Here is a 17,880-nt window from a genome sequence, read left to right as displayed (position 1 = left end):
TACATAGCAAAATAGCTGAACTGAAAGGCACAGAAAATCTTTCTTAGTAATTCCCTTTCCAATGACTGATATTACAGACTTGCCAGGGGTGTTTCTTGTGCTATGGTCTTATCTCTGAATTTACCTGCTCCCCTCTCCAGTTCTCTCCACTGGAAAAGGGAAGCAAATCATTTAGAGCATAAAACCAAGTAAAATCAAGACACAAAGAGAAAGGTTTTTAGCCTTGTTTTTTAACTGTATATTTGCTGCACAGTAATTCCCATTTATAATTAGCAGTCCAGTCCTAGACCCACTTCCATACCAGCAGCCCTGCACGAAAACCAGAGCAATTTTGAGTGACCCTTTTACCTTTTGCTTCAGGAGCTTTACTTTTTGTGCACCAGCCCACACAGTTTCGATCTATCAGTAAGCATGAGAAATGTTTCCTGACATGTGTTATGAATCAGTTTCCTGTAACTCCTGTCTTTTTCATTGTTCCACCAGCTATGAGCTTCAAAGTGTAAACAAGATAAATTTATCTATTCCATTAAAGCCTTCGTAGTTTTGCAGGTTTTATAATCTGAGGGGTTTTTTTGAAAGCAGGAGGCTGATAGTCCCCACTTAGCTCTGACTGTATCGTGGGTAGTTTTCCTCTATCAGAGTGATTTAATGTTCAATTGAAATTCTTACAAATTGTTCTAATTCTGACATTTTCTAGCAGTTACTAGTTTTGCTCTGGTGTAGCATAATTTATGTGGACAAAGTCTGTTAGGGGTGAAAGCTTCAGTGTTGCATTCAGTATGCTTTGTGCTTTCTGCTTGCTTTAAGACAGCCTTGCAGAATTTTTATGAAAATTCAGGAGAGCACAGGCAAACTATTAGGTTCTTTCATTGATAATACTGGGCTCTGCCCAGCTGTCCCCATGTGGGCACAACTCTGCATGAGAGAGGAAGGAGCTGGCCTGGTTTTGAGGGACACATTTTGCTGGCAATGGTCACATTACAGGTTTTGGGGGTTTTTTTTAATAGATTTTTTTTTTCATAAAGCCTGCTAGAAAATATCTTGAGTCCTTGCACTTGACAGATTTTCTTGGAATAAAGCATGTTCTTGGTGAGGTCAGTATTAGTTTAGCCATTAACTTCAAAAGGAGTAGGATCATAGAAGTGACAGAGCAAGTCTTTGATTTTCATTTCAATAATCTCCTTCCATTTTCTCATAGGCTTGCCTGGCTAATGCTCTATTTAGGTTCCTGTTGATAGTGTCTGATACAGTGACTCTATTGATAAAGTTTTAGTTATTTCAACCCTCTTTAACCTTATCTGTTGCACTATAAAAATATTTCAAGATACATTCTTTTACCCTAAAGTGCTGGGAAAAAAGCTGTGTCTGAGATCTGTTGTACAAAGACTCAAATCTCAGTGGTGATGCATTGATCCCATGTTTGATTATAGAGGAATTGCTTCTGAAAGAATGGAGATTGTAATGGTTGCCTCCACAAAATATGAATCACAGTTTCACAAATTAAAGCAATGTTCTCAGACTCTTATCTTGGGGGAATTCTTTAATACTCTATGACTTAATGAAACAATACAGAAGTACTTAAATTATTGCTTCTTTATCTTCATTGGATCTAATAATCAAAAGAATGGCTTCTAGTAACAAGACTTTTCTAACTATAATCATATTAACCCTTTTGTTGCTGGGAGTTACAGCTTCCCTGCTGCCAAATTAAAATACACCAGTGCTAGTTAGCAGGTACATCAAATAACCTAGGTTAATTAAATATGGGCTTTTTAGTTTATCACTCTAAACTTGGACATTAGTCTAATAGGATTTAAAAAATGTTTTAAGCCCCTTAATACAGTGTTTGCTGTTTTACCTAAGACACTTTAGTTAATAAAACAGCAATTATTTGGCTTGTTTAAAATAACATAAGGGGGCACCCAATCAGTACATGCTCTGAAGTGGATTTGTTCATACAGTAAATGCAAGATGATTCATTAACAAGGAATATTAGCCAATGTAGTGTGCAGAAACACCAGCAGCCCATCCCTTCAGTCCTCTGGCTCCCTGCATTTCTGTGTGTTGGAGGACATCAGAATATGTTTTGTTTGAATTAACCAGGTTGCTATTTAGTGCAAGATATCAGTTCCTCCAGATTGTCTCACAGCTTGAACCTTTGCTCTACCGTGTTCCATGCATTTCACAGGGTTCTTTGAGACAATTACCATACTAATACATTTTAAAAGAGTCATTGACTGGGAAGATGCCAAGTGCCTAAAAGGTCTACTTACACACAGGCCCTGCATTCTCAGTTGTTAGTTTGTATTGTTTAGTAAAGTATACGTTGAGGAGTAGATTTTCCATGGCAACAATCTCTATATTAGGTACTTGGGAATGATGGATGTATGTGGTTTTTATACAATTGAGAGTAAAATATTCCTGGTTGCCATACAGCTAGAACAGCACACAAGTACCTGACAGTTCAAAACAGCTTCATTCTGTCAACATCTTTTTTTTTAATTTCTTTTTTTTTTTTCCCCTAGGCTGTGTTTTGTACCTAAAATTTCCAGAAATACTTTCAGGGTGTTGCATATTCCTATACAGGATTATGTTTAATGTAGATTGCAATAAAATGGGAATGGTTAGCTTTTTTGTACTTTAGATCTGTTGCCCTGAAGGGCTCTTTTTTTAGCATCTCCTTATGTAAGTCACTTACACATTAAGCCAGGATATTGTTTGTTTTAAATTGATTCCAGTACTTTTAATCCTGAGGACTAGTGTAAATAGCCAGTTATCCCTACTGTGAAAACTAACCTGCCAGAGATGCAAAAATGTCAGGAGTGACAAAGCTAAGGAAGAGGTGACTTGTAGTGTATCTTTACTATATGTGGTAAGTATCTAAAAGAGGTATTTTGTAGCTTGAAAACCTGCCTGGACTTGTGGCATGTTGTAGCTGGCTGTCCTTAAAACTTGGAGAACTGAGGTGACATCTTGGGCTCTGGGATTACCTGGCACATTTGTATCATGAAATTTCAACCCATGTTGGAAGGTATAAAAAACTCCCAGCATATTTAATATTTGTAGAGTTTTCCTAGTCACATCAACCAGGGTTTTCCTAGTTAAATCAGTTACAGGGCTTTTCTAGCCAAAGCAACCACAGCACTGTATCTGCTATAGAAAGCAAAGTTGGTGCTGCCTCTCATTCCATTTAGCAACTGGAATTTGATAAGGCAGGGCATGTCAGAAGAAATGACTAGAACTTGTCCTGTTGCTTATTCCAGGAGAATTTTGTTTGTTTGTTTGTTTAAGCTGAAGTAGACACATTGATTTGTTGTGGGGTTTTTTTTTCTTTTTAACACACTCTGAATGACAGCACAAATTACTGATGGCCAAGGATGGCCAGGACACGAGACCTTTTAAGAGGCTGCTTGTTTCATCAATGTCCCATAGAGTGCAAATTCCACACTGAACACTTTTCAGTGTTTCTGCTTTCCTGCCCCAGCCAGCAGTGGTGATCCTTTAAGAGCTGCTTGTTGAGCAGCTGCCAGAGCAGGGGCTCTTGTGTTACTGCCAGGAGATGCTTCTTGTCAGCAGTGACTAAGGATTGTGGATTATGATATCAAAAAGCAGAAAGAGGAATTTAAGAGGGCTGTATATTGATAACATGGGTGTCCACTTTGTCACTGCTTTTTAATATGCACACTAATGGCAAAGGCAGAAATGTCAACAGTATGTAAACTGGAAAGGGCATGACAGGAAATCCTTTAAAAGATGGCAAAATAGCTGAAAGTCCAACAAATCCTCATCATGCTGCTGTTGTTATCTGAAGAAGCCTCATTTAAGTTAAGATGGCTCAGATACTCACTAATCTCTGGGTGCTTTATTGCAGTGTTTAGGTTTGCTGCTTGTACCCATTGGGTAGCTTTGGTTTGGGTGATACCTACACACTGCCTTACTTGGGAAGACAGTATGGTTGAGAGGTTCCCACCCCTAATTATTCATCTGTCCCAGCTCTGCTGTTCATTCACCCATCACTGTGCTGGTGCACAGCTTCACGGGGCTGCATTTTAAACTGTTTTGCTAAAATTATCCAAGTTCATAAGTTTCCTGCCTTCCTCCTGTGTTCAGTGAGCAGCCCAAGAGTGTGTGTAGGATCTTACTGAATTCACTTCTCCACTGAAGGCAGCCTCTCCTGGACATAAAGCCCTATTTTTCTTTTTCATGACATAAATTCCTCTCTTTTTCAAAGAAGGTTCTCTGTCTTAGAGGGTGGTAACACATCCTTGTGTTATTTCTGTTTCCTGTGACCTTTGGGATTCTGTGCCAATTTTAACATCAAAAATTCAGTCAAGCAGAGCTAGCCTGAATTTACCCATGGAAGTTGCAAGCCAGTAAGTTCTGTTCTTTGCTTAGATGGGGTGTGCCTGTACTAAGCAAAGAAATGATTAGTGGGAAATAATGTAGCTTCTGCAAGCAACGTAACAGCATCAATTATGGATCACTATGTTTTAGGCCTTCTGAAGCATTTATCCTGTAGTGATGAGCACTGTTGTTGGGAGCAGGGGCTCTCGGGTAAGGTCCAAACATGTGGCATTGTGTTCCAGATTATGACAGGAGGTTTGTTTCAACATTTGTGGCACCTTCACACCGAAGAGAAGCCATTGAGTCTGCCTCAGGTCTGGCAGACCTGTGCAAAAAAGACCTGCTGAGTTGGTCTCAATGCTTCATCTCCAGTGTGTAATCATATTAGTTGCTGCAAGAAGTGCTGCTTGTAAAATGAGCTGGTACAGCTGTTTTGTTTGGGCATGAGGCATTGTAGAAGTCATACCAGCCTAAGGCGTTCCAGTCAACAACAGCTTCTTCAGGCCTTTTTTTTTTTTTTCTCCCATGTAGACAAGGTTATTGAGAACTGTCATATCAAGAATCCAGTGTGTGCCAGAGCATCCTGCTTCTTTCCTCAATTTACTGGTTCTTTAAAAATTTCAGCTGCCCCTTTTTTTCATACCTTCTTCCCCCATCTCTTCATTGAACATGACAGTGACATTGCAAACAGCCAGATTGGGACCTCCTGAGCTCTGTAATGCTTGGCACTCTGTAAACAAAGGAAGAGTTGAGATATAATTGTGTTTATGTTGAATTGCTTATAGTTTGTTTTCTAATATATGTAAATTAGGTATGAGTCATTAACCCTCACTTGTGCTCTGCTGTATATATGGAATAATCTAAAGGTGATTTTGAAAGACTGCAGAAAAAATAAAGAATCTGAGTAATTAAATCCATGTTCTTTCTTTTCAAGCAACTGGAAGAAAAACTGAAAGGACAGGCTGATTATGAAGAGGTTAAGAAAGAATTAAAGTAAGTGTTAAATGCTTACATAATTTTTACACAAACTCTAGTTTAACAATTGTTAAATGAAGCCACAAATCTGTGTTCTTGGAACAATAAAGAATTCAGTCAAAACCACAGACACGGGGAAATCAGGAATATTGGCAGAAATTGCATCCGGAACCAGTGCAAGTGCTGGATCTGAGAGTGCTCCTTTGTGCTGCAGCAGAGTACCACAATGGCTAAGAATGCAAGTGTCCTTGAAGAAAAGTTGCTAAAACTATCATCCACCAAGGGTAAGAAGTTTGAAACCTGTGGTATTTTAGGTGAACCACTCTTAAAAAATCCCCAGCCAATAGCTGAATGTAATGTGGACCAAGAATTTACTGCAGGGCCTTTGGCCATGATACCTTTTCTATGCTGTTGCCAGCCAGTGTTCAGCACTTGCCATTTTAATGCTGCTCTTGTTTCACTGTATATTTTTGCTAACATATTGTGGTTATAAACTAAAGCCACAAACAGCCTCTTCCTATTTCAAGGGGTTTTTGAGAGACTTAAAAGAGCCTCATTTTAAACTACAACAAGATAAGCTGTCAGGTTTAGAAGAGAAGTTTTTTGACTAGAAATATGTTCAGTGTCAAGGTTTAAATAACTGCAAGAATCTCCATCTCTCCTTTCATCATTCTGGCATTTTTGTGTGTATTTTAAGAAGACTGAAAAAATGTTACCTTGCTTAATGAGGTATTTCAGATGGGATTGGTAGTCATGTGCTTTTGTTTACACGTCCCTGGAGAATCTGGAAAGCAGGTTTGATTTTGCAAGCCCCACAACTGCCCAGCCCCTGGTGCTGTTGTATTCAAGCCACCTTGGCTGTGGTTCTGGTTCTCTGCCAGCTGCAGCACACACTGGTGTAGCTTCAGTCAAGAATCACAGAATTGTTCTGGTTGGAAAAGACCTTTTAAGATCATCAGTTCCAACCATAACCTAAGTCTACCAACCAAGCAGAGGAGCCCCATCCCTGCTGCTTTCAGTCACTTCTGAAAGTATTAATTAAAGTGTTGATTTACTAGCTGAAATGAGTGTTGCTTGGTCATTATACCTGAATATTAACTGCTTTCCAAAAAACTCCCTTGTTACAGCAATACAGGTAGATATGTCCTTTTTCTCTCCTGAGTTAAGGAAACTCAGCTTCAGGTTTCAGGTAGTTGATGCCCTCATATGTAAAGGAGTGAATGAAAATCAAGCCACAACCTTCCACTTTGCTACATGCGTTACTAAATGTGGATGTGCTGAAACAGCAAATGAGTTTTAAATCCTACTGGGTTTAATGCCTTTACTTTAGATAGGGAACTCATTTAGATCCTTGTATTCCTAGCAGTTATGCCTTTTCTTTTTTACAACACTGATTTACATGAAGGCAGGGATGGGAAGGCAGATAAGAGGTTCAGGAGGAGCCATGACATAGGAGTGTTCATATGGTGTTTCTGCCTGTTCCTGTTATTGTGAGATGAGTCTGCAGTGAAATAGATGGGAGAATCTTCTGGAAGTGGCCCTTGTTGGATGCCAGTAAATTAACTCTCTATTCTCCTGGATGTTACAGCTTTTATATCCCCCTAATCTGTGGGTAACATTTTCTTATCTGGGCATGCTGGTTTTGGAGGGACAGCCAGCTAGCTTGTAGATGGCCTGGGGTCCCTACATCATCCTGCTGGATGGTGTGGGGAGTTAAGACCCTCTGTGAGACAGCAGCTCATTCGTGCCACTCTCTCTGCTCCCATCTGGTCCAAAAGATGTGCCAAAATCTATGTGGGCATCACCTGGGAGTGACAGTGATTTGAAGTGAAACGATGAAAAGTCCATTGATATAAATCTGGAACCACACAGACAGCATCCTACTCTGACAAAAATGAGCTGCTCCTAACGCACATACACACCAAGGAAAAAGATACCTTGTCAGTAAGGAAGAAAGGATAAAAAAACTTATCAGTTGTTTTGGCACTGATGTGTTTTTCTTAATCCTTCCAAGGGTGCTAGAGGCATTCTAGGCTGAGGGATCTCACTATCAGCCCACTTCTGACCTTGGAAGAACTTAACTGAGTCCACTGCAAGAACTGAGATGGCAGAATTCCCTGCTTTCTGCATTGTCTTTTGTGCCAAATGGCTTAAAAAACTATTTTGGACATCCAAAAGCTCTGTTTCTCCTTTCAGTTCCCTCTCAAGCAATATGACAGTGCTCACCCTCCTGCTTTTGCAGTCAGGAGCTTAAGAACAGAAAGTCGAGCTGTCCCAGTGCACACTTTGCTTTAGAGTCAGGTCTTTCAAGTCGTCTTAGATGTGCAGATTGGAGTCACAAGATCATTCCTTTAAAAAGCAGATAACTGATCTTGAGCAGCAGATAGAGTTAAGATCTCATGGGCAAAGATATTCCTGGAATCCAACGGGAAAACATTTTGCTTCCTTATATTCCTGAGGAAAATGTCTCTTTTGTGACACATTTGGAGAGTCATTTTTTACATGTTTAACTTTTACTTTAAAAAAAAGCTAACCTGCTGTAGTGAATATTCCTCCAAGGGTATTTTGACCATCAAGCTGGTCTTAAGTATATTTTGGGTTCTAAGTGTATAGGAAATTACCTGTGAAATTGCCAGAAAGCTATTTCAGGTAGCAAAGAATCCACTTGAAGTAGGCAGAGGTCAGTAAGTTTCCAGCAGAGGACTGAACACACATGCCTGCTTGCTGAAAAATGCAGGAAGGTTCAGGATCCTTTCTGAAGGTCCCAGCTGGCAGCAGCTGCTCAGAGTCAAAACTGTAGAGCAGCCTGTGTGAGGGGAGGGGCACAACAGGACCAGGGCTTTAAAGCCTGAGTTTTGGTGCCAAGAGCCCAACAGACACATGAAACACCTTCAGGCTTGCTTTGCGTTTCCAACTGGTGTCAGCCTGGTTCTGCAGGCAGCACAGTAGTGGTCATAGAAGGTAACACTCACTCCTCCCAGAGTGTGCAGCTTCTTTTGGTTTAGTCTCATCCAGAAGGAACGTGGTTGGTATGCTCCAGGACTGCTCTGCATGGCAAACCCAAGGGTGGTAAGTGGGGATTACTGGGAGAGCTGCATCACAGGTACTGCTGATCTGAACTGGAACAGGAGTATCCCTGGGGTTGTGCTGTGGGAAGTTTGCCAGCTGATGATTTGCTGTTAGAAATTGTTGGGTTTTCTTTAATTCAGATGGGCCTCCCTATTTGACCATCATGGGGCCAGAAATTACTACGTGCTGTCCTTTCAGAGGCCATCCCTTACAGACCCATGGGAGAATTCAGTCACCTGCCTGTGACTCAGGCTTTCCCTAGAATCTCTGTATTTATCTCCCTCAGCATCTTGGAGTCCTGCTAGACAGAGCTGTGCCTCTGAAGAGGTGTCCCAAGAAACACTTGCTTTCAGCAGTGATTAGCAACCTGAGTAAACATGCCTGTGATGTCCATATAATCTCAGGATCTCTAAGAACTCGACCCATTAATGCACAGCTTCTCTCCTTGACTGGGACAGCTTCTCTGATAGCAGCAAAGAGGCACTTCTGCACGTGGGTGAGCTGCTGTGCCCACAGAAAGCAGAGTCTTAACAGCATTCTTCGTGTGCTTATGGGTTGGATGGTGGCTCTACCCTACAGTGATTTCTGCTGGCAAGAGGGGTTATTCAGTGACACCCTACAATGAAACTGATGGCCAGAATTTTGTGGTTTTATTAATTATTATATTTGTAGGAGTGCCTGTCAGAATGAACACTATATGCAGGGAGTGCCTGATGGACAGATGCAAAATGCATGAAGTTTCTGTCTCAAAATTACTTTTTCCTGATCTTGCCATGACTTTGAGTGATCTTCAGTGAGTCATTGAGACCAAGGATTTCCAGAGTGTCACTTAATGGACACCTAATTCTGGATTAATACATGGGAAGATTTATAGAGGAGCTGGATGCCACGTGTTCTGCAGCAGTTAATGAGGGCTGGGAGCCTGGCTGACTCTAGTGACATCCAGAATTAGTCCCTCCATGTTACTACTGGCCTTCTGCCTTTTTTGACTCATTTAATACATAGTTAATAAAGATATTCTCCCTGCCTCACAAAGTTCCTTCTGCTTTATCCATGAAAAACGCTCTGCAAACACTCTGATTATGTATTTTTCTTCAACAAATGAATGTCATCTTTCTACAATGAGAGGCTGAAATCATTTAATACTTCAGTCTTAGGAAATGAACATCCTACCTGCAGCAGGCCTACTCAAAAAATGTATAAGACAAAGCACAGTAATAAGTTTCTGTTCATTAAGATTCTTGTTTGTCAGACAGTACAACTCTAACTGAAGGACTTTGAAGGCAGAAATCCTTTGATCACTCCATATTTATATGAAATATTGACAATGAGACTTACCAGATTCTTCTCTTCATGTACTTACAAATATTTGGATCTTTCATATTTCTTGAGATATACTGGGCTGTTGTATCTTCCCTTTGCCATAGAACTAGAAGGTTATTAAAATGAAAAACTGCCTTTTAGTCTGTAGTGGCTTGGTAGGGAAGATTATTTGTGCATCTTTGCCTTGGTATGTGAGCTGGTGTATATTATATAAACTACTGTAACTGTGGTGGTGATTCCCCTGTTTTCTTGCTTTGCTCCAACTTTTTCATTCCCTTCAAGCTTCACAGATAAATTTCTATCGCTTCTGACAGCTTAAAATGTTATATCCTTATTAACCTTTAAATTTATGCTTTAAACTGGCCTGGTGGGATTGCATGTGGAATGATTTAGATGACGCTCGAGAAAATGTTCTTCTCCAAGAACTAGTTTGAATAGTTATTCGATATTCATTGTGAGGCTGTGTCACTGCAAGGGAAGTTGTTATCACTTGAAGTGTTGCTGGAGAGTAGGAAATGATAATGCTCATTAGTGCAGCTGTTATGAAAAAAAAGAAATAGAAAATAATATTTTGTTCTGCCTTCCACAGTATCTTGAAATCCATGGAGTTTGCAGCATCTGAGAGCTCTGGGTCGCAGGTACTGAACCTACTTTTGTGTCCTTAATTCCTTCAGCAGCTCAGTAAAATGTAGTCTGGCAATTTCTTAGTGTTGGCATGGACAGTTTCCTGTTGATGTTGAGACATATGGGTTGATCTTTGTTCTCTTGATGTTGTTGATTGTGAAAAGCTGAACAGAACATTTTTTGCCTGTTAATTTCTTTTAAGTGGTCAAGGACAAAGAGTGACATTTCAGCTGGAGTGGATAACCATAATGTTGTGGAGTTGGGTCCTCTGAAGAGACTAGAGTTGGTGCACAGCTATGCTGAGATTTGCATGTTTCTTGTGCTGACAGCAAGCTAAGCAGGGCTTTTAGCATTTTAAAGTCTTTGCTAGCCTTGAACATAATGTTCACAAAAGAAAGCAGATTCTGAGTACTGAGAAGGCAGGAGAAAGCTCTGCTATTCCACCAAATTAATCTTACTTAAATGTAAAGGTTATGAATTAGGTTCCTGCTTCTGACATTTGAACTGACTATCAATATTCTGGGATTAATTTTCAATATTTTTTTTAATGATCAACAGTTAGATATTTAGTTTGAGATAAATGGCAGTTTTCTGTGACTGATTTCATTTCTGAACAAACTGTTTATGCTGAAAAGCAGCATTTCAAGGAAACGCTTGACTTGGGTCAGTTGACCTAGAAGGAATAATATAATCTTAACTCCTCTTTTAATCAGATTAGAAGAAGTCGACAGCTTTTTAGTTGAGACTTTGCCAGTAACATTTTAAAATAAGCAGGATTAAGAAAATGTTCCATTACACATTTCAAAATAATGCAGGATTGATGAATGATTTACAAGGAAAATGAAACAGTGAACCTCTTCTGTGGCTCGTGGAGGAGCACCGAGCGACTCCTGCAATTAGATGCATGGTGAATTCCCTAGCTGCGCTCGTAGCAGAGATAAGCACTTGTTTTCTCCTTCTGAAATCCTTTTTAGTGCCTGAGTGAGACTCTTAATGCTTTTAGAAACAAACCTCCCACTTGGATTTTCTCTAGGATGCATCCAAACCGCTGGAGGTGCTGCTGCTGGAGAAGAACCGCTCCTTGCAGTCAGAGAACGCGACGCTGCGTATCACAAATAGTGACCTGAGTGGTAGGTTGACACGATTTTCAGCTCTTCTGGTTGGTTTGCTGTCTTGTGAAGGGAGGGGGGGGCTGAGTGAGAGATGAATGTCTGAGCTAATGCATGGCAGAAAGATTAACAGGCGACAGGAACACTGAATAATGTTTGATTTCTGTAGTTTTATAGGCCGGATAATAAAATAAAACTTGGAGACCTCAGAGAGTCTTTTAAAGGTTAGGAAAGGGAGGCATTACCAGATGTACCAAGTGGTAGTGTTTGAGGCTGTCTTCTGTTTTGGGAACAAATTCATCTGTGGCACCAGAAGTCTCTTCCCCCACACACAATGTTATGCAAAATGTTTGCATGTAGAGCACAATTATCTTCCTGTCTGATACACTTAGACACACTACCAGCAGGTCAGCTTGGAAAAAGAAGGTACTTTGATTTTAGCAAAGTGTGTTAGCCTTTTAGCTTTCCTAATGTGGGCTTTTTACATCTTGTGTGCACATTTTTTACATGGCAAGTCATGGAATTTCCAGATACTTGAATGCTTATGGTTTTTGCAGCTGGAAGAAAGTTAAAAGTTGACACTGGCCCTGGGATTACTGAATTCTGAAGTGTTTTATGAGTTTAACTGAGTGATCTTGGTGCATCCACCTAATGGTGATTCCTTTATTCAAATTGGTTTGTTCCAAAATGTAAATGTTTGCTGTATTTGGGTTCAGTCAGGTCCAATGAGTAATGTCTTGAATGAGAGACAACAGAGAGACTTGCTGTCTGTAACTGCATTTATTTTAAATGTGTAACTGCACTTCATGTAATTGTTCCAGTTTTAATGTTTGTAAGGGGGATTCTCCAGGCTGCAACATACAAGAAAGGTGCAAACATGAAATGCATGTTGTTTGTTTTGGGGGCCTTGTTTGGCTTATTAAAATTTCAATTATTAAAAAACAAACCAACAAACAAAAAAAAACAAACCAAAACGAAAACAAAAATCCCACTGCCACTCCATTGGCCCTTGGAAATCTGCACTTTTTCCCTTTGTGGGGCAAACTTTGCATTTTTTTATCTTGGTTTTTCCCTCTTTGATCCCCCATAATGCATTATGTTTGACCTTCCTTGTAGGGTCAGCCAGGAGAAAAGGGAAAGACCAGCCTGAGAGTCAGCGTCCTGCAACCTTGCCGGCCTCCCCTCCTTCTCAGTTGCTCCGCAACGTGGGGGAGCAGGCTTCCAATACTAATGGTACACACCAGTTCTCACCAACGGGTTTAAGTCAAGACTTTTTCAGCTCATCCCTGGCGAGCCCCAGCTTACCCCTGGCCTCCACAGGAAAATTTGCACTAAACTCTCTCCTCCAGCGACAGCTAATGCAGTCCTTCTACTCCAAGGCAATGCAGGAAGCAGGAAGCACAAGCATGATTTTTTCAACAGGTCCTTACAGCACAAACTCCATATCTTCCCAAAGTCCATTACAACAAAGTCCGGATGTAAATGGCATGGCCCCATCTCCCAGCCAGTCAGAAAGTGCTGGGAGCATCTCCGAAGGCGAGGAGATAGACACGGCCGAAATTGCACGTCAGGTGAAAGAGCAGTTGATCAAGCACAATATTGGACAGCGGATATTTGGACATTATGTGTTGGGACTGTCGCAAGGGTCTGTGAGCGAGATACTAGCCCGGCCAAAGCCATGGAATAAACTGACTGTGAGAGGCAAGGAGCCATTTCATAAGATGAAGCAGTTCCTCTCGGACGAGCAGAACATCTTGGCTCTTCGCAGCATCCAGGGTAGACAAAGAGGTAAGTGCTCGCCGGCCCGGAGCCTCGCCCTATTTTTCTCTTAGTTACAAATGATAAAAATTGGAAGCTTGCTTCCCTGTTTGGGGCCATTTGTGCCTGGTTGCTGATTTCACCTGAATCAGATGTCAGGTACAGAAAGGACAGCTTTCTAACTCTGCTTTTCAGCACTTGAGCAGGTTAGTATCTTTGCTTGTGCTTTTTTTAGCTGCTGACTTGTGGTGGTCAGCAGGGGCAAGCAGCAGGGACACTTAGATCCCTCACTTCCCAATAGCCCTGTGTCAGAGCTAAATACAGAGTGAAAAGGGTCAGTAGCTACTGAGGGTTTCAGCCCTCAAAAATGCTTGAACATTTTTATTTGGGGTTGTTTATTGAGGCCAGACTTCTGTTGTGTCTTCCGTGATTATTTTTCCCAATGTGTTTTGACAAAATATCATAGGTGATGCATGGGATGAGTAATTAAAAAACAATCCTAATTTAAAGCAGCTTTGCATATTTAAGGCAGTGATTTTAAGAAATAACATGCATTTCATTGTGATCCATCTGAAGTGAAGACTGAGATTTACATTTAGAGAATCTGAAGAGTAAGTTGTTTACAGTCGAGAAATATTGGAAAGGACAGGCAGGATTTTCCTAGATGTTGTTTAACTGAAAGTGCACACTGTTAGACTTAAAATCTGTTCTTCCTTTTGATGATTGTACTTGAGGGGATTATCTGCCCATCTTTAACCTCTTCATTTTTGGTATCTCTAGACATTTATTTATATCTATCTAATCTCCTTTCCAAATGTAGCTGTAATCTTTATTAACAAATCGGCCAGCCTTGCTTCTTCCAAAGTAGCCAGCTCCTCCAGCACCCAGACAAAAGCTCAAGGGGGTGAGGACAGCTCGAACCCTCGTGGTCAGAGACAGGCTGCTAGCTTCTCATGTCACACAGTCAGAGCAACCATCCCCTGATTGTTTTGTTCTTACCAAACTTGTTTTTCAACAGAGAATCCAGGCCAGAACCTGAACAGACTATTTCAGGAAGTACCGAAACGAAGAAATGGGTCTGAAGGTACGTCACAGGCAGGTGTTTTTCTTTGCAGTCAATACCTAGGAAGTGGAGTGTGCTTTAGCTGTGTGTTTCCTTAAAACTGTGCAGTTTGATTCTGGCCTGGAATCTGATAGAAAAACAGACAGTAAGTATAAAACAAACCATGGGTTAGACGAACACTCTGCTTTTTCTAATTCTGCTGCTGCTGTACTAACGTAACGCTGTCTGGGTACTTTTTCCACTCCCAACCTCACTGCGTACACAAATAAAAAGAGATGAGTGATAGAAGTGGCTTTATAAAATCATCACATCTATTGAAATGCTCTCTGTGCTGTTTTTGTCAGTTTGGAGGGAGACAGTTGCACAGTTATGTATAATCCAACATCAGTCACATACTGCTTCTGCTCTAGATGTAATTCTTTCTTCTCAGGGGGCTTCTGTTGACTAATACACTTCAGTATGCTGGTTAGTGTGATACTTAGTTCAGTCTGATGTATGGAAGAGGTAACAGGTTAAATGAACATCAGATCAGTAAATTATCACTGAACAGGAAGTGCAAGCATTTTTCTTCATTATGGATTATTTGCAGAATTTTTCTTTTAGCAAGACAAGAGAAAGAAGAAAAATCAGAGATACCCCAAAACTCTGTAGTTATTTTGACTCTAATCACAAATTATCTAGCTCACTTAAAAATAATAATCTTATAATGCAAAATGCAGTTAAGTGCAAAGCATTCACAGTCATGTTTTTCACTCATCTTCTTGCCTTTAGCAGTTAAAATAAAACAAAACAACCAAGTAATAGCTCTTAGCTGGAGAGTAGTTCAAATGGCATCTGCATTTAAATGTTTCTCTTAATGTAGCAGACTCTAGAAAGTTAAAAATTATTTTCATCTAGTTGCTTTTTAATTCTGTTTTGGGCTGAATGTGTACTCATCCTACTTTGCCTAGCAGCTGATGCAATTTTTGAGGTGATTCATGATCTCTTATGTTTTTAGCTTTCTTCCTTTCCCCTCTGGTTCTTTCCCCTTCTGTTTCCTCTCCCCCTCCAAAAAAAAATTAGAAAAGGAAAAAAACTAGACCTATATATGTTGCCCTGGAAAAGGAATATATGAGCACCTAGTTCTTCTGTTGATAGCAGTGTTCTCGTAGCCCCAGTGCAGCTAGCAGGCAGGCTTTTGCACAACAAGGATATTTTTCTTTTATTATTTAAGTAAGTTCTGGGTGTTTTAAACGTTGGTAAAGATCTATGTAAATGGTTATCAGGCCGTGCTGTTGTTACACCAGTATACACTGTCTGTGTTAAAAAAACCCAACCAAACAAATAACAGTTTTCCTGGAGTCATTAGTTTTGTTTCCCCCTTCAGGTAATATAACCACAAGAATCCGAACCACAGAGACTGGCTCTGATGAAGCCATCAAATCCATTCTTGAACAAGCCAAAAGGGAGCTGCAAGTACAGAAAACAGGTATGGTCTCATTTTGTCTCTTGCTCCTTTTATTTCAGAATTTAATTAAAACAATTACCATGAGCTTTCTGGTCAGTTAATTATATTCTTAAAACCTTGAACATAGTTTGAAGAGCTTTTTAAAATTTGTTTATTATTTAGCAGAATTGTTTCCGTCTGTAACGCAGCCCAAGTTCAGGTTACATGTGCCATGGCTTGGCAGGGTCTCTGCTCAGCACTCTGCTCTGCCATGCTCCCAGGGGAGCACTGTGAGATTTCTTAAATACTTTTTTTTTAAAAGCAGAGCTCTGCTTTCTTTACACCGCTCCAGACCTGCAAGGCTGTCACTCAGCAGGATGAATCTTAAAAATCATTTCCTCTGCCACTTTACTCCTTGAAAAGGGAATGGCTCCTGCTTTCTCTTCTCTTCTAACTAACTCAGGCCCCAGGGACACAAGTATGTGGGAGAGGGAACTGAATGGATTTGTTGGGGTGGAGGTCACCATCTAGCCAGCAATTACCAGTCACATAGTGCAATTGTACGGTGGACATTGTGTTCTGAAATTATAACGTAGGCAAACTCCGTTCTAGCTTTTAGATTACTTTATTTTTGGTGACAGAATGTAGTCAGTGAATGAGCTGATAAATCCAAAGAGCATTTCCTTTCCCAAAAACATCTTACCCCGAGATAAGTTTAATTTCTCATTGTATGCTGTCATGTAGTTAACTTTTCTGTCTACTCGATAGCTCTCCCAGTGTTAACAGAGTTTCCAGTACTGCCCAAGGGCAAATGCTGAAGTAGAGAGTACTGTGTATTACTTATCTTTCATTTTTTAAAGTAAACACTGATTTACAGGTTTGGATAGTTGTCTCTTAAATTAAAACTTAACTAATCTCATGGAAAATTATGAAAGACTAGTTAACATAGGATTTGAATGATTTGACTTCATACAAGTAATGATTACACAGAGAAAAATGTGGGCTGTGTTCAGGAAACTGCAAGCATGTTGTTCAGTAGCATGTTTCATCTGAGAATCTCAGACTTCCTTTCAAATATTAATTCAGCCTCAAAACTCCCTATGAAACCAGCAGATAAAACAGAAGAGTTGGTCCCACGGTCATTTTTCCCATTTCTTGGCTTTTTGTGTATTTTATAGTGTGTGACAGGAAGGAATGTAGGGAGGAAAATTTGGAAATGTGTTCAGATGAGGCATAAAATTACTAGAATAATATGCAGCATTCAGATCTTCTCACTCTGAGCCCACTTCTTGCAGTGTATGGGTTCCCTGTTCCTGTCTAGTGCTTCACTTTCCCCATTCTTTGTAGAGGAGCTTTCAGATGAATCGGTTTTAAAGCACTGGGGAACTCGGTGGAGACTTGCTGAAATGGAAACAGATTGCAAAAACGCCTTGGCTCTGCAGAGATAATTCTACACCCATGTTTCCATCTCTGCTCATCCCTGGCTGCTGCAGCAGAGCCACACAGGTCCTGGTTCACCACTGAAATACTGTGTTTAGATGTTCTCTCTTCTGAAATCACCCGTGGCTCCGTTCTAGGCCTTTGGATAAGGCAGAGAGTGACGGCCCAGCAGCTGCCTGATTTTTTACAACTGTTTATTTCAGTGGCTGGGACCACGGAACAAGAAATCAGGAAGCAGGAGCATATTTAGCTTGTCAAACAAAGTAATGAAGTCTCTTACTGAAGTTCTTGCCTTGGTGTTACCTGTGTGTTGTACTTCTGGTGTTAAAAGGATTCACCTTGTTTACATTATATCGGGGTATTAATAGTCTGTCCAGGTGAATGCAGCTGTGTTCAGTTCTGAGTCTGCGTTGCGGTTCATTTGTGAAGATAGAAGTAAAAGGTTAAATAACTCTGTAAAGAGAACTATAAAGTGTTATTGACCACTTGGGGTGGGGGAGGAAGAGGTTGAAGGCTTGATTTTCAGAGGCATTTATTTGAAAGTTTTTACAACGATGGGAAGCATGCAAGTAGTTGTAGCCTTGTACAGTTGAGTCTGTGCATGCAAACGTCCAGCACTTTGGCAACTATAAACATTTTCCAGTGAAGAACTTTGGAAATCTGACTTTCTTTAGAGAAGTGCAAATCTTTGCTTAATGAAAGCTCCTCCCTCCCATCCAGAAATGTATTGCAGCCTCTTTTCTCTGCCA

At 40.5% G+C, this 17,880-nt stretch overlaps 1 protein-coding gene across 10 annotated transcripts in view; it reads left to right on the top strand.

The window, feature by feature from the left end:
• The window catches only part of CUX1 (cut like homeobox 1), a 278,864-nt gene that overhangs the window by 190,434 nt on the left and 70,550 nt on the right, over positions 1-17,880 (top strand). For 6 of the 10 annotated variants that reach the window (XM_051635428.1, XM_051635433.1, XM_051635432.1 and 3 more), the window contains 6 exons: positions 5,279-5,337; positions 10,301-10,349; positions 11,369-11,465; positions 12,561-13,232; positions 14,221-14,286; positions 15,632-15,733. In XM_051635428.1, coding sequence (XP_051491388.1) covers positions 5,279-5,337; positions 10,301-10,349; positions 11,369-11,465; positions 12,561-13,232; positions 14,221-14,286; positions 15,632-15,733 — 1,045 coding nt within the window. The remainder of the gene's footprint in view (positions 1-5,278; positions 5,338-10,300; positions 10,350-11,368; positions 11,466-12,560; positions 13,233-14,220; positions 14,287-15,631; positions 15,734-17,880) is intronic. The other 4 variants (XM_051635437.1, XM_051635430.1, XM_051635435.1 and 1 more) reach the window with 2 other exon arrangements.

This window comes from Apus apus, chromosome 18 (genome assembly GCF_020740795.1).
Source record: "Apus apus isolate bApuApu2 chromosome 18, bApuApu2.pri.cur, whole genome shotgun sequence".
NCBI lineage: Eukaryota > Metazoa > Chordata > Aves > Apodiformes > Apodidae > Apus > Apus apus.
Note: the sequence above shows the minus strand (reverse complement) of the source record. Positions and strands in the feature narration are given on the sequence as shown.